The sequence below is a fragment of the Pelmatolapia mariae genome, linkage group LG22 (assembly GCF_036321145.2).
Source record: "Pelmatolapia mariae isolate MD_Pm_ZW linkage group LG22, Pm_UMD_F_2, whole genome shotgun sequence".
NCBI classification, from domain to species: Eukaryota; Metazoa; Chordata; class Actinopteri; order Cichliformes; family Cichlidae; genus Pelmatolapia; species Pelmatolapia mariae.
In genome coordinates, this window is record NC_086245.2 from 28,240,253 (window position 1) to 28,265,339 (window position 25,087).

At 40.4% G+C, this 25,087-nt stretch overlaps 1 protein-coding gene across 1 annotated transcript in view; it reads right to left on the reverse strand.

Annotated features, from left to right (window-relative positions):
- Positions 1-2,184: 2,184 nt before the first annotated feature.
- The window catches only part of kcng2 (potassium voltage-gated channel, subfamily G, member 2), a 39,469-nt gene continuing 16,566 nt past the window's right edge, over positions 2,185-25,087 (reverse strand). The window contains exon 3 of the mRNA XM_065471268.1: positions 2,185-3,532. Coding sequence (XP_065327340.1) covers positions 2,705-3,532 — 828 coding nt within the window. The 3' untranslated portion in view covers positions 2,185-2,704. The remainder of the gene's footprint in view (positions 3,533-25,087) is intronic.

Genomic DNA, 25,087 nt, shown 5'->3' on the forward strand with positions numbered 1-25,087 from the left:
ACTCTGGGTGGTCAGTTGTGGGAAAGGTGGCTAAAAACTTAATAACTATAACCTCTTACTGGGATGCACTGCCATGGCAACTTCTGCTTCACACCTTGCATGCATCGGTTAACAGATCAATGTCGCCTACTAACCAATCATTTTTGTGGGAAAGAAGCGTCGCCATTTGTAAAAGACGTCGTCTTCAAGTCTCACATAGAAAAGCACAGATCGGCACAGTAGTACAGTTGCACAAATAAAAATATTTTTACTTTATTACGTTTGTGTGATGTTCATTGGTGTATGAACAACAGGTTGGTCTGCACTTCATCTTTGCCTGAAGCATCCTGCTTTAATCCAACTGCTACTGTACTGGTTATTTTATCTATATACACCGTTGTTAGACCCACAGAGAAGATATCAGAAGTCTCTATGTTTTTGAACACTAGAGATTAATTTATAATATTTATAAATTTAAAGAAATTATACTGAGTTAGGCTCAAAATAGAAATATTAATTCATTTCAATTCAATTATATTTATATAGCACCAAATCACCCTACAATAATACAGAGAAACCCCAAATCAGACCATCCCCTATGAGCAAACACTTGGTGACAGTGGGAAGGAAAAACTCCCTTTTAACAGGAAGAAACCTCCGTCAGGTCCAGGCTCAGGGAGGGGCGGCTATCTGCTACGACAGATTGGGGGGTGATAATGGTAGCATCTGAAAGGATACAACCTTCATCTAGGGAGCAAATTAATTTAGAATTGAAAATGTAAGCGTTAATGAAATATGCAGTTATAATTAATCTGAGATCTTACTGTGCTGTAATGACAAGTTCGTGATACTGGTAAGTCCATTAACTGACCCAGCCAACTTTTCTCCCTATGTGTGTTTCTCCCGCTGTGAGTTATGTTCACACATTTTTATATTTATATTACAGTGCTCTTCCTACCACACACACTGCTGCTTTGAAAGCCACTTTGCTGCCAGTAGACCTGTCCATGTTTGTCACAGGTCAACAAGACCTTCGTCACGTGAATGAATTTGTGGATAGATTGGGAGACCCTGGGTGGACATCTTTATGTGTCAGTGTTAGAGTAAGTTAATTGAAAAACTATCCTTCATATGGACAAAAAATTGTGTCCAAAAGTTGTTTGTTTTTGTTTCTTTCTTTCTTTTTTACTATAACGGCAGCTATTATAATCTGAGCTAAACCTTTGTATCTTTAATAAATAAATACACAGGGAACTATCCAGCAAGCAACAACCAAAAAAATATTTATGATTAGAGTGTATATTTGTCTAGATTCCAACTTTCAGCTGGTTCCCTTTTGTTGACCACCACAAAAATAGCTCAGGATTATTATTTTTTTCTTGCTGTGCACACTAACATAGCAGGCTTAAACCAGCCCTGTATTCAGCTGTACCTAATCCCAGTGTTGGTGTTGTACCAGAATCATCATAGTCAATGTCGGTCCAGGTTAGAAGTGACCAATCACATTGTTATGATGTCATAGTTTTACGACATGGAAAAATTTGCTGATGTTCACTCAAGAAAACATCCTGAAAAGGGGGCAGTTAAGTGTCAGGGTTGGGGTTTGGGGTTAGGATGTGATCAGGTTATAATTAGGGTTGTCTTTATGGTTATAAGGTGTGGGTTAAGGTTTGGTGTGTGGTGTGATGGTGTTTACACAAAACGATTACATCACGACTATGCACTGTTGAACCCGGACCAACAATAGTTTTGATGATCCAGGAACAGCACCAACACATCGCATCAGATCGTGCTGGTATTCACCCAATTTCCAGTCTTTATACTAAGCTAAGCTAATATTTATGCTAGTTTGCATTTTAGCACCACATGAGGCTGGTATCAGTCATAAACATGACATGATAAACATGTCATACGCATGAACTATCAGACTATGCTACTGAAGCATCTCCCAGTGCATCAGGCAAAGCCTTTTAATGGAGATGCCAATGTGGGAACAATCTTCCTGTCAGTTGCCAATTAAAACAACAAAACGTCCCAGCAGACTGAAAAGCCCTCTGACTGATGAATGAGTGTTATATCATTATGTTGAGAGTAAATAGCTGTGTTCCACTGGAAATGAATGCACTGAGATCATACAAGTGTACACAGTGCATACCAATGAGACACCAGTATAACAGGAACCCACCTACAAGTGATTTAATGGGTGAACTGGTCTGATGAACGCATAATTGAATACTGAATTGAGATCATAATAATAAACTGCATGTTTAAAATCTCAGCAAACACCTTTATTTCACACAATCCACTCAATGCAGCTACATGAGGAACATAAACTATTATTCCGAGGTCTAAACAAGAACATGTGTGTTTTAGTAGCAGATTTTCTTTTCAGAGACTAAACTGAGTCACAGTCAGTGAGAGTACGGTCCATTAGGTTTGTTTTTTTTAGATATTTAAGAGTGAATATTGTGTCGTTTCCTATATTTTAAAATCAGATTTGTAAAAAACGAAAAAGACCTCGCCTGCGGCTCTCTTGTAAAACCTGTGAAATTCAGACACACTCTGGTGCACAAGCGCTTCACACGTTCAAAGCGGAAACCCCGAGCTCAACAGAGAAAACCTCATCCCTGTTCACAGTCCCGCAGCTTGTCATTTTTGAAGTCCCAGTGCTGGGTATCACAGGCTCTGTGGCTCCCTCTTGAAAAAAGACAGGCTGACAGAGAGGCTAAGTCTTCATGGACGCTCTGATCTCAGCCGCCCTCTGAGCAGCCATGGACTTTCTCCGCTGTATGGCTGAAGCCGTGGCCTCTGTAATGCCATGGTAGCTGTCCGTCTCCTGGGAGTCTTCGCTGTTCTGCGACTTGGTGCTGTCCTGCGAGTCCGGCTTCTGCCTGAGCGCCCGGCTCTGCTCCTCCTTCAGCTCAACATAGGAGCGGGAGAAGGTGTGAAAGATGGATGTGACAGGGAAGGCCATGAGGAGGATACCGCTCAGGATGCTGCTAAGCGCCACCACCTGGCCAGGAATGCTTCTGGGCACCATGTCCCCGTAACCGACCGTAGTCATTGAGATGACCGCCCACCAGTAGCTACCAGGAATGCTGGTGAATTCCTGCTTTGCGCCCATTTCGCTCTCGGCTAGGAAAACGAGTGGTGAGAAAAGAGCCATGGCCACGCACAGGAACAACAACAACAGGCCAAACTCACGCGTGCACCTCCTCACTGTTAGGCCGAGGGTCTGCAAGCCTAAGGAGTGGCGGGCCAACCTCATGACGTAAAAGATCCGTAGTGCGCGGAGAACTCGGAGAACTAACCCCACCTTCTCCAGGTAGTTGTTCCCTGAGCCTGCAGGTTTCCCACCCACTGACAGAGAGTCCACGATGAGGGTGATGTAGTAGGGAAGAATGGCTACCACATCGATGACGTTTAGAGGCGTACGCAGGAACATACACTTGCTCTGAGTCTGAATGAAGCGCAGCAGGAACTCCAGGGAGAACCAGGCGACGCACACTGTCTCCAGAACAAAGATGTTATAGCATCTCTGGGAGCACTCACCCTGCAGAGGAGGGGGGGGGGGGAAACAACACAAAGACAAGTGTTACAACCTTCAGCGAGAGAAACAAATCCAAGAGTGTTTTAGATGAAGGTGAGGTTAGGACACAGCATGGAGCCAGTCATTAAGAAGGTATTTTAAGGCTTGTTATTTCATCTGCAGGGTTTGTTATTGACAGCCGAGGTTGCCGCTTAAGCTCTGACAACAAAAATGTGCCTGTTCTCTCACAGAACAAAACACAGCAGAGAAGGTGCTGAAAGATTCATGAAGCTTATAAGCACACGCTTTGATTATCTGATTTAGGCAACCTCACTGAGTCACGCATCAAACCGCGCTAAACAAAAGGCTTTAAGAGGTGTACAATGTGAAGATAGTGTTAACGTGAAGAGTCCCCGACAAATGAGGCTATGCTGGATTTTTAAGATGAAACATCTCTTTTCATAATAATCTACTGTATAATCATCTATTTTTCCAAGTCTGATGAAATAGAGTTCATGAATATTTAAAAATATAATTATAAGAGATGACTTTATTTGATTAAGTCAAAGTTACCCCTGGAGCAAACTGAAAACATAAAGTGTGTGAGTATACTTTACATTTTTCAGACATGACTCAGTGTGATTAATGGCCAAGAAATATTCTTTGCTTTGCAGTTTCTGTGGTTTTTCAATCGAATACGAGGAGATACCAAACAGAGACAAAATACAGCAAACATATGGCAACTTCAGCAGCCCATTAGAGCCACCATCTACAAGCACTGGGGTGTTGACTTTGTGTCGGAATGTGCACAAGGGTGAATATGTAAGCCTTTGCATTTGCCTTCGCATTTGCTCAGTCAGCCTCATGCATTTTTAAGAGTATAAACTCTGCTTTGCAAATAGCAGGGTTTTTTGCCCTTGAGACATCAAACTCGCTAAGCCCATTAAGGACCATGTAAATGACTGATCGGCAAAGCTGGAGTTGTAATTTTTCACCCAGTAACAACAGCAGCAGAAGCAATAACCCACTAAAGTACAAGTGAGGTCACATATTAAATGAGAGTAAACAGCAATCATGCTGAATATTAGGATTTCTAAAAGAATGTAACATCTTGCTGAACAGGAAACATGTCATGGAAGAGTCCAGTCTGAATGCAACTGAATGCAAAATTGTAGCTTGTCATCAAACTTACAACCCATATCTTACCCACATACATATTTCACTAGACATGGAGTCTTTACTGTACATCACTCAGCTAGCAAGAAATCTGCAGGCTAACAGCCAGAACTCCACACTGCAGGCAGCAGGAACCTAGTAATAAGTGGCTTTACAGCTAACAATCACCTTCCTCTTTAGGCATGAAGTACACAGTTACAAGGAATGGAGTTGGGGGGGGTGCCATAAACCACTCTGGGTGCTCAGGAAGAGTAGAAAAGTGCTAAGAACCAGTCCATTTACCATTTGTCATCAGTTTAACTGAATCTTTAAACTAAGAATGAATTAAATTCAATTTTATTTATACAGCACCAAATCACAACAACAGTCACCTCAAGGCGCTTTATATTGTAAGGTAGACCCTACAATAATACATCAGAGAAAAATCCAACAATCATATGATCCCCCCTTGAGCAAGCACTTTGGAGAGAGTGCGAAAGAAAAACTCCCCTTTAACAGGAAGACACCTCCAGCAGAACCAGGCTCAGGGAGGGGCGGGGCCATCTGCTGCGACAGGTCGGGGTGATGAAATGACGGGATGCTCGAAACTGACTAATCCTTGAAACATTTTAAGTATACAGCCATGTTTGCTAGTCATGGCTGAGGCAGTGGGTTTCTGAAACAACAATCTGTTGTTGTTTCCTAGTTGTAATATACTGATGTGATGACAGTGTGTTTCATATGCAGGAACTACACTCTAATACATACAGTACACCTTTACTCTTGTTTTTCAGTGTGCAGGATATGTGCATATTTACTGCTTTTATACTGGAGAACAATACTGACAACACTGCTCTGGATTGTTTTCATGGTTTTCAATGATTCAGTTAATCCAATGACTGCAGTGCAGTGTTAGCCAAGCGCAAATGAAAGCGGTGAACAAAATGAATGAATTATTCATTGTGTGTGTGTGTGTGTGTGTGTGTGTGTGTGTTTGATGCATCTAAAACTAACAACAATTGAACAATTGTTAGTGTCACAATTATAAGTTTGTCATAGTACAAATATGAGGCACAAACATCACGCAGACTTTCTCTCTCGCTCAGATAATCACTTTTTGTTTAACTTTTCTGTGATACTGAAATCATTTTTTTTTTAATTAGTGCTGAGGATGACAATCTTACAATTTGTAATATTTTTCCTAACACCACAAATGTGAATCTTGATTGAAACTTTAAACCTCTTGATGTCAGGAGGTCACTAATCATTACAATCTATCCTCTTTCATCAAAGCTCATGACAATTCAATCAAGAGCTGTTTATCATCAAAGCAGAAATATAAATTTCCAGGCGGCACAAGAGCAAAAATACCATCAAGGGCAAGCTGAAGTTTGAGGACATAGAAGCATGTGGACAGGTGGAGCTCGGACCTGAACCACAAGCCTTGCGGTTATTACTAAGCGAACAACTAAGCCTTTCTGAGCTCTATCAGTCTTTCTAGTTTTGGACTGACAGGCCAAGATTCCCACTTCGTGTAGTTACCTCTTGGGTGGAATGACTAACATATGCTTTGGGTGCAAGTCCCAAGATGGTATTAGGAAAATTATAAAATTGTGTCATGTAACTTTTTGGTCTGGTTACATATGGAAGCAAACTTCTAAGAAGTCAGAGACAGCATTCCATACATTTCAAAAGTGGATATGAGTCCCATCACAAGATAATCTCCAAAAAACAGTTGACAGTAGATAGAAAGGTTAGGCTTCACACTCTAACTGAGAAATATGAAATAACACAATAACTATTAGATTAAAAGAATACCATCAGATTCATTTTTGGGAGAATTATCAGCCAATTTCGACCGCTTTGTTCTCTCTTTTCAGAAAGATTTGGACAGCTTGCAGAAACTACAATTCTGTGCTAAATATAACTGTATTCTCTGAAAAAATAAGTACATACCCATTTACAGTTTTTGTGCTACATATTTGGAAAAAGCAATCATTTGATCCCCTTTGGTGTACTACCTACAGCTATGTGAGTCGTGTCAGTAAAGTTAGCTTTTTCAGTATTAAATAAAAATAGAAGTCTTTAAGTGTGTGTGCCTAAAATTCTCCCTCTGTCGTGAATCCATCTTTTAGTCCTCATGCTCCCGTGGCAAACCATCACATGGCAATTTTGAAGCTTCATGTGTTATTGCAGCATGGCCATTCAAATTTGAGCTAAAATCCACCCTCTAACCACATGCTGTCATTTCACATCCAAAGTAATGAGTCTGAAGCCAAAACAAATAAGTGTGCTACTATCCAAATCCTTAAGGAACACGCTCATTTTCACATGGCAACCAGCATGCTTCGCACTTCCTGTGTTTTTCTGCTCTTCCGTGTCCACGGGGGAATCTGTCTGTTTGTGACACATTTGCAATCGATGATGCCATCCCTTCGTTTGAATCTGACCAGTGTATATGTATTGTTCTCTGTCAGAGGCTTTCTGGCTGAGTGCATTCTCCACTCCCTTCTGCTCCTTCTCCACTCTGAAAAGCCTCTGATGTACACAGATGTACCGCTGAGGATCAAATTAAAAGCATGCGATTATTCATCTCAGCAGTCAGGGGACTCTGACCCCATCACAGCTGAAGACAAGCATGTAAACCAAACAATGCAGGAAGCGACGGCTAACCTTTGATCTGCACAGTAAGTTGGAGTGGGCTCCGTATAACAAACAGGCACACTTCAAGTACTGAGCTGCTCCTGTCTTCGGCACGCCCAAGATTTTAATGGATCTATTTACTATTCTCATTTGTTCACTTCACTGGGCTTTACCATGTGCAGCGAGTGTCTGTGTGTGTAATTACCACCCAGATAAACTCCGGTCTTTTCTTCCGCACAAAGCAATTTACCTGTTCACAAAGGAATTTCAGACAAGTTGGGGGATTTAAGAGAATGCCTTTCATAGATGCCTTTCTTCTTTTTAAATCCTCTTCATGTCAAATCAACAAATCAAAACAAATCGTTCCAACACCTGGAGTCAGGTTTTGGCATTGTCTCAGCAACACCTGGCACTACCTGGTCAGGTATGATCATTTCTCCAGCATGTTTGGGCCCTAATTGAAAAATCTCTCACCACTTGGAAGATTTCAAGAGCCGTGGGGATCTGATGCCTGAGCAACCTCAATCAGCTCCTTCCAACATGAAGGAGCAGCAGCTATTGAGGTTCCTCAGGACACATCTTGCACACACTACTTGAGATCTGTTGGCCACATTGGCCATGGTATAACTACCTGGTGCCAGTGGTTGCAGACGGTCGATGCCCTTTCACTTGGTGAAAATCATTTGCAAAGAATGGTGGGTTCACCACCGAAACCTTGGCTGATTGTGACCTACACCCGTTTTCACACCTTGGCTCGTGTGATTAAGTAGAGGTAGGGGGTTCATGTCCTTCTTGTGGGACAGTCTGATAGGGCTTAAATCTGGGAATCTCCACCATTTGATCTTAGAACTGAAGAAACGTCTCGGACGAGAGGTGAAACGTCTTCATGCTACTTAAAGAAGTCCAGATGCTTTTCTTTCTAAGCTCTTTAGACCTTTTGCAAAGAATGTGCTACACCAAAAACCTTGCATCGATGCTTTGGTTGTTGGCAGATTCCCACGTCTTCCTGTAGTTGCTCAAGTTTGTCTGCAAGACAGCAAGTTCCTCCTCAACACACAACATTTAAGATTAGGTCAGCTTTTTCAAGGAGCAGTTTTTACATTACAAAATGCCGGCATGACTGGAAAACAGCATTGTAATTATTTGCCTGGTAAGATGGTTATGGCTTTATTACCAGTCAGTGGTTCTGGCTTGCAAACCTTTGTTGTTGATCACCAGCTGAATTAAACTCATTATATGTTATTGAAACACCTGATCACAGGTGTTTCAATAAATATGCCCTGTAAATATGTGAAAACATTATCAGTCCCATGGTGTAAATGCACTTCCATGCTTCCTGCTACCATGGTTGCAGTGACAGTGCTCTCCTGGAAAACTCAGAAACAAGCTAAGATACAAGAGGAAAGAGACTGTCACCAACAATTTCAATGACATACCTGGAAATCATATTAAGACAAAGTTGCATGTGCCTTATATTATTTCTGTTTCCTCTTTGCACAAAAACTCTTATCTCAGTCTAGATTTATTGAAATGTTGTGCAGCCACAGCTTTTCTGAATGGCCAAAAAGCAATAAGGAGTGAAAATCCAACCATCACTGAGAGGAATGCCTATGGGGGCAAACTAGCATGACAATCAAAGAACCAGGTTTTAAAAATTGCAAAAGAGAACGGAGGGACACTTGTACAATGGCAACATTCAGCCACTATGAAAGGTTTGACATGCAGCTTTATTTTTCTCCTTTCTTCTTCTGTTATGTGCCCACTGTTGGTGCAAAGTGTCCACTATGGCGTCTGAAAGCAATAGCAACTCTCACAGAGATGTACACAATAACTGTTACACAAATCACAAACACTAACACAGGAGCTGTCGTGTGGAAAAAGACTGAGCACAGAGCATGCTGACAGTTGCCTTGTGCTGCATCTTCTTTTCCTCATTCTTGTTGGTCTTTTGCTGCACTCTGTGGCCAGTGAGTAGATTGAATTGTTCAGAAGTGCTCTACTGCGTCGTTGTCCCCCCATCACCCACCCCATCATCGACAAGGAGCAGCAATAAGACCATCTCACACAGCCATACAAGAGAGATAAATCTCTCTTGTATGGCTGTGCTCTGTCAGAAGTGTCTTTGAACTGCAAGGTTTGGTTCTATTGAAAAAAAAAGAGCTTCAAGGATGAGAACAAACACTTTGGTCTGGAAATAGTGCACAGCTGTTTCCCTGCAAATATTAGTGGAAAGCTGTCTAACACACTGTAGATACGAAACAGGGAGTGGAAATTCAAGGAAGTCAGAGCTTATTTTAATCTTGTAAAGTCTATCCCATCACAGGTTTAGGGTCTGACTTGGGCTAACAAAAAATAAATAAAACACTAAATTTATGAAAATTCATTGCATTGATATGTAGTTTTAAGGTTAGATATATTTAATGCTACAGTTGCACTAGGAAAAACAATGATTGGAGACTGCGGTGCCAAAGTTATTGCAACCATGTGAAAAAATGAATAAACTGTTTTAAAGACAGGGACAAGGCTGCAGTGAGTGGCACTGTCAGTTACCACGTTCAGAGTGACTTTGGTGTATCAAGATGATGATAAAATGGAAATAAGATGGAGTCAGTCTGCTATCAGCTTGCAACTGAATGGGTCCAGTTTACAACTACATGCAATCTGTCTGTGATAATACAGTAATTTACTGTCATAAATCAATGAAAATCACAAATCTGTTTCTGTCTGATAAAGATGAAGAAGTTCACATTGACTACTTACATTCAGAGCCTTGCTTTTATACAAGAATAAAACCAGAATACAACCAGTTGCCAACCAGTTGATTCGAGTTCCCTATTGCAAAAACACTGTGCTCGTCTTCACAGGCTTGTTCAGATTGATTGCAACTTGTTGCCTATGCCTATAAATTAGACTGAAATCAGTTGTAAACCTTGATCAGTCTGCCTGATAGTGATCCAGTCAGTCAGAGAGCGAGTAAACTATCTGGCTGTCTACCACCAGACAACCTGTGTAATCACAGTCGAAAGTGGTCAACCAGAGGTTAATGGTCTTGAATGCTCAGTGTCTGGGGGACTGGTTGGTCACCACAGCTGTTTGCAATCTGTGAAAAAATTAAAAGGCAATCACCAGCTTTATTTTAGGAGGTTTCCGTCCTATTTATACTCCATCAGCTACAAAGCTATCCCTTTGTAGCTGATGGTTGATTGCTATAATGGACTTTGTGTCAGTTGCCCTCTAGTGTAAGGGTGTCAGACTCAACTGGAGCTTAATTGGGCCAGATTATGTAAAACCACTGCGTAAAACAACATGCCTCCAAAAGGTTTCCTTTCTTTAGGTTCAAGAAAATGCAAAAAAGCTGCAAATAAAAGTCCAAGTGAAAGGCTCAATTAACCCTACTCCCTTACAAATCTGACACCACAGAAGCTATGATTTCTTGATTGTTATTTTTCTAATTTAATGAGTGATGATTTGCAAAGAGACAACCACCTGAGTCATTTAAAGAAAACCTGCAATTTCAAAAGAATATGCCCCAGTTTTACTACTCTGTCTACTTCTACAAGTTACACCTCACAGTTTGGTGGTGCTTGGTGCCGCTGCTCCAGTGCACCTCAGTGGTATATTTGATTCCCACTGGTAGTTGCTGCCATTGCTTGATTTAGCTGAGGTAACTGAAAACAGTTAGCGCCTCTCTTGTCTTCAAACTACTGCATTTCATTCACAATCCACAGCCTCTGCCGACCATACAGCTGTTAGTCTTTTACGATATGTTTTTAATTTAAAGTGACACATTTGCACCAAACTGAAAGAATCGCTGGAACTGAGGAGAATGAGGTGATCCTCTAGGTCCAAGAATAATATAATTCATTTTCATTTAGAGTTTTTAGGTTATGCCTCCATCAAGGTAAAGCTGACATGTGATCATGTCAGTAACACAAAAAATACTGAACCAAAGTTCATCAACCTTAGTCAAGTGGTTATGTGTAAGGCAAATGCTGAAACTTCATTTAAGAACTGGTCCAACAGTTAATAGGTCATTGGACACGGTGGAGAATGTGATACCCAATTGCCCTTAGTAGTTTTAGAGCCTTCAGTTTTCAGGTCCCTCTTCTGTGGAACCAGCTTCCAGTTTGGATTCAGGAGACAGACACTATCTCTGCTTTTAAGATTAGGCTTAAACTTTCCTTTTTGCTAAAGCATATAGTTAGGGCTGGATCAAGTGACCCTGAATCCTCCCTTAGTTATGCGGCAATAGGCGTAGGCTGCTGGGGGATTCCCATGATGCACCGAGTATTTCTTCTTCAGTTACCTTTCTCACTCATTATGTGTTAATAGACCTCTCTGCATTGAATCACACTTGTTATTAATCTCTGTCTCTCTTCCACAGCATGTCTTTTGTCATGTTTTCCTTCTCTCTCCCCAACCAGTCGCAGCAGATGGCCCCGCCCCTCCCTGAGCCTGGTTCTGCTGGAGGTTTTTTCCTGTTAACAGAGAGTTTTTCCTTCCCACTGTCGCCAAAGTGCTTGCTCATAGGGGGGTCATATGATTGTTGGGTTTTTCTCTGTATGTATTATTGTAGGGTCTACCCTACAATATAAAGTGCCTTGAGGCAACTGTTGTTGTGAGTTGGTGCTGTATAAATACAACTGAATTGAATTGAATACTTTGGAACCTAGTATAGCTAAAAAACTAGCATTTACATTCACTGATGGAAGTTTAACGGTGGTCTCCTTTCTGGAGTTTCCATGTAAGCATTAATCATTATTTTCAGTTTTCATCAACCAGCTTTTTTTGTCTGGCAATAACAAAGACGATAACTAAATAAAAACTAAAGGTCAAAAACTATGATAGACAGTGACACTGACACTGACTGACACTTTTGTCAACAAACAAAAATATTCTGGAGAGACCTGATTCAATCAGAACTGAGTTGGGACGAATTTGGGAGTAATCAAGTCAGAAGTAATCTCCTTTGTGCCTGTGACATACGGACACATTTAGCATTTGATGTCAATAAAGATAAGATGCTTTGTAAAACATGTGGAGCAACTCTCACAAGTAAAATCACAACAAATTTTTCCACCTTATATTTTAGTTAACTTAGTCAACTTTAGGTTTAGTCTGCTATAATCTTCTGATCTTTAGCTGACTACGACTAAAACTAAATTTAAAAAGGTTTGTGAGCTGGGTACAGATTAGGTGAACTGGAAACTAAGCAGCCCATGGCAGTGAATGCATTCATACAACTATTTTTAACTGTGGAAAAACAACAACCTGCCCCCACCCGCCCTCACTTAATGAAGTATTTAATAACCATTAGAACCATTAGTGCTGATTTAACCTGTTTCATTTCACCAGTAACTCCAGGCTTCATGGTTGTCACCTTTAATACAAAACACTGTCACTCAAGTTTTTTTGTTGTTTAGTTTCTTTAATACACATCTGGATTTGTCTCCCGAAAGCTTCAAACAGCAATCTGTGACACTGAAAGCTGGTTTTGAGATTACTGTAAGTAACCAGGATGCTTGAGAAAGTGGATACAGAAAGTGCTCACTGATACAAAGAAACCAGGCAGAGCAGAGAGAAATGGTTACAAATAGACCAATATTCCAATGGACTAATAGCTTGTTGACCTTCTGCGTGTGTCATAATTTATCATAATAACCAAACACTAATATCTTATCAATCACATGCCTTCTCCTTATAAACCAGGCAGTTATAGCTTATGGTTTAGCTAATTTCCCCGGTTCTTCTGTGTTTGTGTATAATTACTGAGTTGAATCTTAATTAGGAGGCAAATTATTCAGCTCAAACCAAGAGTCAGTAATGGTATAATCATGATGACTTTGCCAGGAACTTAAATAACAATAATAATCATATTCACTGACTCTGCCTGGGAGAAAATCTCTAACCCACCATCGCTGCTGAGCTTGATCAAATTTATTGAATCATCTGAAATATATTTCTTTTTCAATAATGTGAAAACACTGCTGTAACTCACGCACGCGCCACACTGACCCAAGCAGTTTTGTACCTCGTCGGTTCACATTTATTACACTCGGCTGTTTGGGGAGGGAAGGAGAAAAGTTTTGTGTTTGCTGCGCAGAAGTATTTTAATCATGTTGATTTGTGGCTTGTGCGGTCTGAGAGCCACATAAATTTACTCGTACGTACTTTTTCTCTTCAAAAAAGCCATTAATCAATATTTACGCACTAGTGTTACCAGCAGTCGCACTGCTCCTAGTGTGTATTTGCGCTTTATGACACATGAATGTATTTTTCCACCTCTACATCCACTTTAACTTGTAACAATAAGAAGGCTGTGTCTTTACACTGTTATTTATATCCCGTTCTCTGCTGCTGTGACAAGCCATATTCCCCATGGGGGCCATTATGGTTTCATCTGCTCTAATCGTACCTCAAGTAGCAGTGATATTGATGGCTGTTGCCTAACAAGTGTATGCCCTCACTCTATCTCCCTTCTATGGTCAAACGTACCTCTATGACTGATGAACAGGAAATCGTGAAAACAAAGATAGCTCAGTGAAATAAGTAAACGTGACCGGAGTTTAATCCCCGGTTGGGTTTCTTTATATCTAGAAGCAGGTATGGGAGATTTTCACTTTTCGCTAACACCACTTTTTCAACCCATCACAGATCTGGTTCATTTGCATTAACATTTATGAGCAGGGCTAATGCACTTCAATTGGGCTGAAAATGACTGCCTTAAAAAAACATTTCTGTCTGACTGACATTGCATTCAGCAGCACATTTAGACGAGTTGAAAGCTTAGTCGTCTGGCACTGAAAATCCTTTCCATGTTGTATTAGATTTTTCTTTAGGTTTTGGAACAATTGTACCCTCATACCCCCTGAGAGTTATCACTGAATAAGTCAATATTCCTCATCTTTTCCACACAGTAGAGTTCTTCTTTTGTGGTCACACTGGGAAAATATATTTTCAACATACTTGGATTCACTGGTGACCATTTATGTTGCTGGCAGATAAGACTCCTCTGGCTGGGAATGTTTGCTAATGCAAATGCCTCTTGCTAAAGCCAGTGATGTTACTTCTTTATGTGCAGAGAAGTTGTTCAGCTGGGTGTGCTTGCAGCTCCACAGGGAGAAGAAATTACAGCCAGCACAGCTGGAGCTTTTCTGTTACATTTAGCAACCAAAAGGTAAAACAAGTGCATTGCTTATCCTCCTTTCCTTTCAGTTTTTGTTTGTTTTCAATTAATTCTGAATCCAAATGACTGTATTCCAGCTGGGTAACTATATAGGGCAGGTAGCTACCTGTGGAAATAATGGCTTTAATTTCCATAGCTGTTATTTTGATGTTTGGAACTTAGGAGTGTCCTGATTTGTAAATGAATCTTTCTGTAAGACAAACAATTGGCACTGAAATCAGTCATGATAAAATAAATAAACAAATAAAAATGAATTCTAAGGTTTTATATATCAAGGCAATAAAAAGTAGTATTTATCAGATATTAAAATGAGGTAAATACAACCTCAGATGAAGAGCAACATAGCACGTTAACAAAACTTGAGCCTAAATGCCGAAGCAGTATATGAAAAACTCAGTACAGCTCATGATTCACCAGCTTGTAGAACCAGATTCAGAAGCAATAACTTAAAGTAACTGCTTTCTGTATGACTCGTTCAGCCGCTCATGTCATTGTGGAAGAATTTTGGCCCACTCTAAAACATTTCTTCAGTTCATTGAGGCTTTCAGGCATTTGTTTATGGATGCTCTCCAACCACTGTAATCAGTCATTTGGAGTTTGACAGGCCATTGCAATACCTTGAATCTTTTCTTTTCCTACCATTCTGTTGTGGTGTATTTGCTGGTGTGTTTAAGATTGCTGTTCAGTTGCATGACCCAATTTCAGCAAAGCTTTGGCTGTTGGACACGTGGCCTCACATTTGGCTCTAGAAACTTTATGTATACATGTGCCCATGTCCTGTGGCTGCAAAAACATGCCCAATCACCCATCCACTACCATGTTTGACAGCTTATATGATGTGTTTAGTTTTTAACAAATGATGCCAAATATCTTAATTTTTTATCTTCAAGGACGTTATTTTAGAAATCTAAATAAATAATTGTTCAGATGTAACTTTCCAAACCTAGCCTGTGTTTCCATGTTTTTTTTAAAGAAAAGAGGTTGTCTCAGGACAACCCTTCCAAACAAGCCATACTTGTTCAGTCTTTTTATAATTGTACTTTTAACATTAACATTTAACACTGAAACCTGCAGAATCTGAGACGTCGCTCTCAGGACTTTTGCAGCTTCTCTGAGTTTTGCACAGTCAGACTTTGGGCTTTGTTAGGATGTGTACTTCAGGTAAGACTGGCAACTGTCTTGTTGTCTGTCTTCTTATGGCTAACTCTTCTTACTGCAGAGTGATGGACTTCAAATTGTTTGGAAACAGCTTTATAACCCTTCCAAGATAATAGAACCAATGCTGTTATCATTCCTCATTGGCAAAACTACATGCTTCAAACCAGCAAACTGCCAAAACCTCTGCTTTTACAGAGATAGGGTAGTGACTGAAAGAACAAGATTGTTGATATAAGTGGCGGAAATGTGCTTTGAAATGAGGGTGGCGGGCCTCTCCCTTCAAGATAGGGTGAGGAGTTTGGCCGTTCAGAAGGGGCTCAAAGTACTATTCCACTTCAAAAGGAGCCAGTTGAGTTGGTTCAGGTATCTGACAAGGATGCCTTCTGGGTGACTTCTGGTTGAGATGTTCCAGGCATGTCCCACTGGGAGGAGGCCCTGGGGCAGGCCCAGGACACGCTGGAGGGGTTATATTTCTTGGCTGGTCTGGGAATGCTTTGGCATTCCCCCAGACAAGCTGTAGGGCCCAACTCTGGATAAGCGGACGAAACTGGATGGGTGGATATATTTCCATATAAACACAATAGTGCTCATCATGTCTCTGAACATTACACTTGGAAACTGATTGTAGAGAAGGTCTGCAAAAGGTCTTGCATAAAACATGAACAATATTCCCACTGTTGTAAAGTCAAAGAGAATCACAATTCAACTAGAATTATTAATTAAACTCAGAGTGAGCAGCAAATCATCACCACTGAGAAAAATGATGAAGCGGATCATCACCACCAATCATCAGCACACACTAAGACAAAATTACTGGCTTTCCTAAAGCTTTTGCGCACATCTTTCTTCCTTGCGATCACAGTCTGAGCTCTTGCGCCCCTGTTCCCCTGTGAGGATATATGACTGTGGTAGGGCTATACTTTAAAGTGGCTGGCATTTACATCACAGTGGAGTGTATGGGCCAGTGAGGCATTGGGCAGAGTCACTGAAAGGTTAGACCAACACCCGGGGCTCTCTGTAGTGATGAATGGGACAAGAGGACAGTTTTCAAAGATGCTTATGTGAACAGAGTAAGCGATTCTGAGGGAAGAAATCGACAGAACACTTGAGATGTTTAATCCCCTATTCATGCAGCGAGTGCGGATGAGAGTCAGTAAATTTAAAATGCAATATAGCTTCTTTTTTTTCTTTTTGCTTGTGTGAGAGAGAACAAAAGGCGAGAGCCACTGAATGCTTCTCTAAGAGCCACATTAGATTAGACAGACAGGCTAAGTGCTTTCCATCTAAGACGACGCCTTAAAAACTTCTGGTTTCCGCCAAACTGTATCCTCTGGCTAAAGAGATTGAGTGCATTGTGGCTTCCTGGGCTTAGGTTGCAACGCTCCCTTGGTTAACAGTGAAATGTCATTTAATTTACTGGCAAACTAGAACTGCATTTGAATATGTGTGCCAGCTGCTGCTCCTCTCTGTCCATCTAACAAGTACTTGGTATGAGCAGGTTTTTCCTCTCTCAGGTCCTGTGTTTGTTTGTTTGTTTGTTTGTTTGTTTGTTTGTTTGTTTGTTTGTTTGTTTGTTTGTTTGTTTGTTTGTTTGTTTGTTTGTTTGTTTGTTTGTTTGTATTTGGGAATACCTTCGTGTGTCACACTGTCATCTTTGAGATTTTTCTAAGATTCATCTACAGAAATGAAAACAAATGTGTCAGGCTGCCAGTAACAAAGTGCCTAAAGATACAGTTTTAAACTGGTTCTCTGTTAATGTAGATACAACATTACTGCTTGAGACCACTTAAAAAAATACAGGTCTGACTCCTTGGAAGTAAACTATAAAGAAATGAGGGGTGGTATGAGACTTGAATAGTATGGTAGTTTAAGTACAGTAAACACAGCATTCGGGCACCTCCCCACACACGTCAGAAGCAGAGAGAGCGCCAAGAAGATCCAACACAGAACAGAGCTTTCATCAGTGTCAACAGATGTGAGACTAATGAAGTCAGATACAACACTAAATGAAGAGTGAGGTGTCAGTGTGATGGAAAGCGATATGAAGAAGTGCAGCAACTGTGGGAAGGCTAAAGTAGCTTAAATATCCCTATGTCAGATTTGCCAGTTGCCAGCTGAGCTGATCAAATAAATGATCCTGTTGATTTATGCAATTGTTTTCTGACACTTCTTCCACTCTTAGTGTGTTGTCAAACCTTAGAGCAAGCCCGCTTTATTCCAAGTTAGCAAGTGTCCAGTGACACAGTGCAGCATTTAAAAGCAAAACAGCTGACTAACAGTTTGTATCTAGTTTTGACCTTTAAATCCAATCCTATAATAACTCTCTTTACTGAATGTACATTAGAACCTTGCTGAATCAAAATCAATTTGTCCGTGTTGTGTTTAGAGCATACCTTTGACCCATGTGGCCATAGCATCACTTTTAAATGAAAAGTGTACATTTCATTTACATCAGTAAAATTCTATTCAAGGAGCAGCGCTGATCATTGTGGCATCATATACCAGCCAACAAGTTATTCCAGGTTTAGCTTTATAAAGCAGAGTATCAATTATATTGCCAACACTGGGGCCACATCATAAGCATCATAAACATTCTATCTAATAATTTTGCAATATATTATTACAATCTTGAATTGGGTAGCCTGTCTATTTAAGGAAGCCATTTCATTTCATTAGTGTAATTTGTACAGAACATTTGTTGAGATCTAAATGGCAGGCTATTAAAGCCATTAGGATGCAGTATAATAGAGGAGGGTTAGTGGGCGGATTCAACTGGAAGATTCTAAGAAAAGTGTTTAGCTGGGTAAATGCTGACATTAGTGCTACGGAGGGAGAACTAATTCACTTCTGAGCCAAAACATTAAACCCAACAGCCTAACACTGCGTGGATTCCTCTCATGTCACCAGAAACTCTGACCTGTACATAAAAAGGTGTGCTATGCTGCTGAAAATGCCAAGACCAGATACGTTGGCTTATTCCTCTGTGGACTGAGGTTGCTCGAGGCCTCGAGGGCTGGTGTCCTGCAGGTTTTAGATGTGTCCTTGATCCAACACAGCTGATTTAAATGGCTAAATTACCTCCTCAACATGTCTTGAAGTTCTCCAGAGGCCTGGTAATGAACTAATCATTTGATTAAGGTGTGTAGACCCAGGGTGAGATCTAAAACCTGCAGGACACCGGCCCGTGAGGCGTGGAGTTCCCCACCCTGAGGACTGATCAGACCTGAAAATTAGGAATTTTTTTCATCCACTCTTTATTAACCATGATGTTGGTTTGTTTTTATAAGCTCCTAAAAAGCCAAAGTTTTAGAGAGGTGGGTGGCACTGTTGCCTCACAGCGAGAAGCTTCAGGGTTTGAATCCAGCCTGGGACCTTTCAGTGTGGAGTTGGTATCTTCTCTCCGAAAATACTGGCTTCCCCCAACAGTCCAAAGACACGCAGAGGGTTAGGTTAACTGGTGATTCTAAATTAGCCTAAATGTGAGTGTGAATGGTTGTCTGTCTTTATGTATTAGTCCTGCAACCTGTCCAGGGTGTAACCTGCTTCCCATTTCATTGAATCTGCAATTAGATTTCACCGCCCACCACAACCCCGAATTAGATAGTCAGAAGAACATCGAGGGATATTCTTCATCTATAATGCACATTTTAAACACTTAGTGCCAGTTTCCATTATTAATAATAATAATAATAATAAAAAGAGGAAGAAGAAACACTTCCTCAGACAGCAAGGTACGAAGTGTCCACGACAGTGTCCCTGCAGAATACAACCAGATGCTGGAGAGTGTCAGCAGAGAAAAGCAGCACAAAGTCCTGAAATGCTGTTTTACTTTGGTCGATTTGTTCCAGTGAAGCATTAAACAGCTCAACTGCTCATTAAGATGGTTTGGTGTCACCACATCCTATGTGATAATACTACCCACACAAATGCCAGCACCTGAGCAGAGCAGTGCATTTAATGATGCATGATCAGCTTTAATCGTTTCACCTGTCTGCAGTTCTAATGTTGTGGCTGATCAGTTCTCCAGACCAAACTCTTCTACAAACACTGACGGAGGAAAGGAGACTCTCTTCTGCCAATTACATCCGACAGCATGGTGTACACCACGACTGTTGGGAACATAACAGCTCGATCACACCTATATTTTTTTTATGCACCACTGAGAGAGAAACTTTTCTTCGTCTCATTTTTCATTTATGAGCATGTGCACATTGCCCAATTAACATTTCTTACCAGAAGCTGTAAACAAAAGTGACTCTTTTATTTTATTCTCTGTCTCTAACTTCTCATACTTAAAAATACGTTGGGGGGAGTGGCACACTGTGGTTTGTCTCAGTTTAACATGGTAGGTTTGTCAAGAATGACACAGCTGTCTCATTATACCGTAAAATTCTGGGTTTGGGGGTTGCCTCCTATAGCTGCTTCAAATCAGCTTCCCGGCCCTAATGAACCACCATCAGCAAGACATTCCAGGGAAGCCCCGGTTGTTTAATTAGTGCCACAATGACACAATTTTCAGCTGTCCAATGACATACTGTTTTCTTGATCAGTCCTCTTCTGACTTGGATAATAAAATAATTCGATTTAGAATGACAGATGACACAGTCTTCAGTCAGCGTTCACCTTGTTTTCTGCTTCTGGTTGATTTTCCCATTAAAGCTTACGTACATGCAAACACACCCGGCTGTGTTGATGAAGATGTATCTTTTTAGAAAAGGAAAAGTTCCATATGGCCCCTTTATAATCACACTGAGGTCTTTTGACATCATTCAAGAGGTGAATTAGTGTGACACAAACACTCTCCTCACCCTGATCTCAAAGTCTCTCACGCAAAGGCGAACATGAAAAGGAACCAGAGGGAGACATCGGCAGCTTTAATATGCTTTTTTGCTCCACTTGTCATTGACTGTGACAACATGTCTAGTTAGCTGGGGGGAAAGAAAAGGCCTGGGGTGGCAGTGCTTTTCTTCCTGCAAGATGAAAGCTAAATGCAGCAACAAGTGAATCCAATCTCCTTGCACTTTTAGACCTAATTAGAGCCCAGAGACTGCAAGTTATGAGCATCATCGCGTTATTTCACAATTTCGCAGGTTCAAGCTTTGTATTGTTTTGAACATACAGCATTTCCTCTCAATTTGTAATAATCATACATCTTCTCTAGGGTATACTGCCATTAAAGGGCTAGGTCTATGATCTGGGATACACATATGATCGCGAGGTTTCTACCAAACAACTTTATATTTTTTATTCTTGAACTCTACTAGACTACTAGAATCAATAGTTTAAAATAATCCTCATTTATCTGATACTGGGTCTGAAATCAGCTATTGTGAATTATCTCCTCTTAGGCCAACTTTGATGCATGCATTTATAGAAAACAGACTGGAACAGACCAACAAACCAACAGCAGTTACCATCGTCTGAGTTTGATAAAGGGTCTTCCATGAAGCATTAAGAGTGAAAAGAAAATGCAGTATTGATAAATTATATTGTCAAATGTATTTACATGTCTGCCTTCTCACACACGTATGGACTTGAGTAAAATCCCGGCCCACCCTTTGCAGCTATAACACCTTCAACCACTCTGGAAAGGCTTTAAACAAGGTTTAGGAGTGTTTATGGGAATTTCTGACCATTGTTTGAGAAGTACCTTTGTCAGGTCGGACACTGAGGTTGGATGATAAAATCTGGCTCACAGTTTTCGCTCTAATTCATCCCAAAGATGTTCTATCAGGCTGAGGTCAGGACTCTGTGTAGGCCAGTCAAGTTCCTCCACAGCAAACTCGCTCATCCATGTCTTTATGGACCTTGCTTTGTGTACTGGTGTGCACAAAATGTTCCCACAATATTGGGAGCGTGAAATTTCCAAAATGTCTTGGTATTCTGAAGCACTAAGAGTTCCTTTTCACTGGAATTTAGGGGCCAAGCCCAACTCGTGGAAAACAACCATACACCATAATCTCCCCTCCTTTGTCTATTTTTTGCATTTGGTATTTGGTAGTGGCTGCTATGATGTTTCCCTCTTGCGACAGGTGGTGGTCTTAAGTATTATTAGTAAACACTGGCATGTTTTATCTTTTGACCCCTCCATAGTTTACTTCTGTATGAATATCTATTTTTTTGCAAACAAATGTGCCCATTAGTCAGGACTGATTGGCGTGAATCTCCTCAGCCTTCTTCATCTTCCGTATCCAGTTTACTGTGTGGCCATTTCCCACATCTAAACTGTGTCTATTGTAGCGCTATGATCAAAGAGTATCGTTTCTTGCACCGCCGCACTAGCAAGAAGGTTAAAACCAAAATCAGGATTTCTTGTAAAACCAAATTTGGGGTCCATTTGTTGACATGTCCCTGTGGGCTGGCATACTTAGGTCAAATTAAAAGAGGACTAAACGTCATGATCTTTGGGATTCTTTATTATATTATTTTTGTGCTCAGTGGCCTTCATACCAATTCCTTCATTTCCAAGGCCTCCTCCTAAAAGATGTGCTGATTGACAAAGAGCTTTGCTACAAGGGAAGCGTATTCATGCACTACACACTTAATGCTCTGAAGGCTTGAATGAAAAACTATTTTTAAATTGTTTTCGGGATCATTTTAAATTCTTAGAATGATTCATTTGAGGATTTTCTTTTCACTTAGTTAAGGAGTGTTTCTGCATTTTTTAAATCTGTGATCACTTTAGTGGAAAAATTGATTTTGCTAAAGATATTGTATCTATATTTTTGTCTGTATTTTATGCTGTGTTGACACTTTGTTTTGGAAAACTATTTTCTTGTACAACTATATTTTGATTAGGACTTTTTTAGCAACAATTGTTGGCATGTGTACAACCTTTTGGGTTAGTTTTCTCTGCAGATGGGTTTAATTATCTAATTAAAGCTATGCTTTTAATTGGAACTGGAATATTATCTGGCTCATATATATATATATATATATATATATATATCAGGATTGTTGTAAAATACTTGTTGAAGTATTTTTGAGAATCCTGGTGTTTTCTTTGCACCTCTATGCTCACAGTTGTGTGCCTGAGATGACCACATTAGAAATATTAGCTCTACACTGATAACATATCGAGCCAAGAGTGGAAAAATCTATCTCAGATGGCAGGTTTAGTGCTGCAAGCCGAAGCTTTATTACTCACAAGGATTTGTTGTACATACATTTACCTTCTTATTCAGAAGTTTGGACATATTTAACATAAACAACCACCATTATAATTGAACAAAATAAGAAAAAGCACAATTTGTCAGCTGTGAGTAGGAGTTGGGAGCTACGCTTACCAACAGAACTAGAGTACTGTGAAGAAATCTCCTCATTTCTTTACATTTTGCTAGAAAAACAGGAACTAGGTGCAGCAATTTATTGAAATGTGCAAACACGCAAGGAAAGAGAGTATGTAAGAGAAAAAGGGAGTTTGCACAATTCTAACAAGCTTGCAAGTCAATGTTTGGTATGACCACCTTTTTTTTTTCCAACACAGCCTGAACTCTGTTAAAAACATTACAAGGAAGATTGTCTAAGCAGTCTTCAGGAATAGTTCTCCAGGCTTTCTGAAGGACATTTAAAGCTCTTCTTTGGATGTTGGCTGCCTTTTGATCTGTTCTCTGTCAAGAGGATCCCACACTGCTTCTGTAGCGTTGAAGTTCGGACTCTGCATGTGTTCTGTTGTGTGTTCTTGTGTTTTTCTATCCAGGTATGCTTTCATTGCATTGGCAGTGTGTTTATTTGTGTGTGATGATTGTCATGTTGACAATGAAACTGTTGCCTGTCAGATGCTTTCCATATTGTGCTGTCTCTGATGGTCCTTTTCTGTGTTCATAATTCTATCAACGCCACTGACTGAAATGCAACTCCAAACCAGACACTCACTCCTGTACCTCTCTCATGACCTCTTTTATACATCATGATGTTGTGATTTCACATTTGGACATCTAGTATTTCCATTTTTGTGACCTTTTGCAGGTGCAGATTTACAGTTTTAGCGCTGATCTCAAACTCTGGCAGAAAGCAGACATCAAATTCTCTTTGAAATTTGGAGAATCTGCAACCGAGACTTTTGAAATCCTCCCCAAAGCCCATGAAAGTGAAGCAGTGAGGATAACCATCAGGGAAACTGCTAACATTCTCGCTAACAGTTCAGGAAATCAATTTTGAAAATGGATTTTGTTGCATCTCCTTAAGGTCAGGTAATCCTACGGGATCTTAGGGAAAGCCTCTCTAGACCTTCAGGTCCAGAATTATCAGAGGTGTGTGGCTGGATGTGCAGCTATGACCCAATAACCAGACTTCACATCAGTCTTCATAGTAAAAGAGCAGTTGGCAAGACTGAAGAGGGTCAGCAGCAAAACCAAGACCAAGCTCATCATTTTCTTTGACACTCATGAAGTTGTGAATTATGAATTCATGCCCAAGGGTCAATTCTGTTTAAAGCCAGGGCGCATCTTTTTCTCCAAAAACAAAAAGAAAACAAACTGAAGTTCAAGGTTCACCATGTTGACAAAACCAAGACTACATTGCAGAATGGGGCTTCCAAGATTTCCAAGGCTCTTTTTTTGACTAGTCGTGAACCCCTTTTAGTGAAATATATACACAAACAAAACCATAAAAAAGGTTTTGATTGTCGTGGTTGGATGGAGTGGATGGAGTTAGAGTTGCCATTCTTTCAAAGGACATTTTGAAACCATTCTTTTCTCCACGCTAATTATATGTAGCACAAGATAATTAATGGCCTAATTCCTCACACGGTAGCCTACACATTCCAAGTTACGCAAACATCATGCTAACAGATGTAAACATATCCTTAAAATCTTTGCCGTGCCCATACGGGAGGAAAGTACAGACTGAAGTGCTGCTGTAGCTGTGATTCACTGCAAGGGAACGCTGCATATTTAGTGATCGGTTGACTGAACATACAACACAGTGAAGTGAGGCCTGAGTGCCAGCTGGCAACACAAACCGCCCAAATCAAGATCAGCAATTCCAAGAGTAATGCTGAAATGTAGATCAGTTTTTAAAAAAAAAAAAAAAAGATAAAAAAAAGTTAAAAGTCGTTAAAGGATATTCACTTAGGGTACTTTTACCAGCTATTAAAAGTACTAAGCAAAGCGCTGCAGTAGCTCACACATGTCAGCGCTAAGTTATGGCAACATTTATGGATGTCAGAGAAACTGAGGTGGAACGATGATGTAAGTTTCCCTGCTGCTGCAGTTTCTTCAGCATCTTTTTCTGTGCTTGCAAACTATTCTGTTGCGAATATTTGTTCAAATTGCAGACATTTTGATATCCTGTTCTAAAATACTGCACATGCTTCTTTACATTTTTTACAAAGATGGATAAAAGACATGCTGAAGAATGAGTTCTGTGACAGTCTAGAAGTGCTGGCAGAAGGGAAATTGCCAGATTTCTCTAATATCTTTGGGGCTGCACGGTGT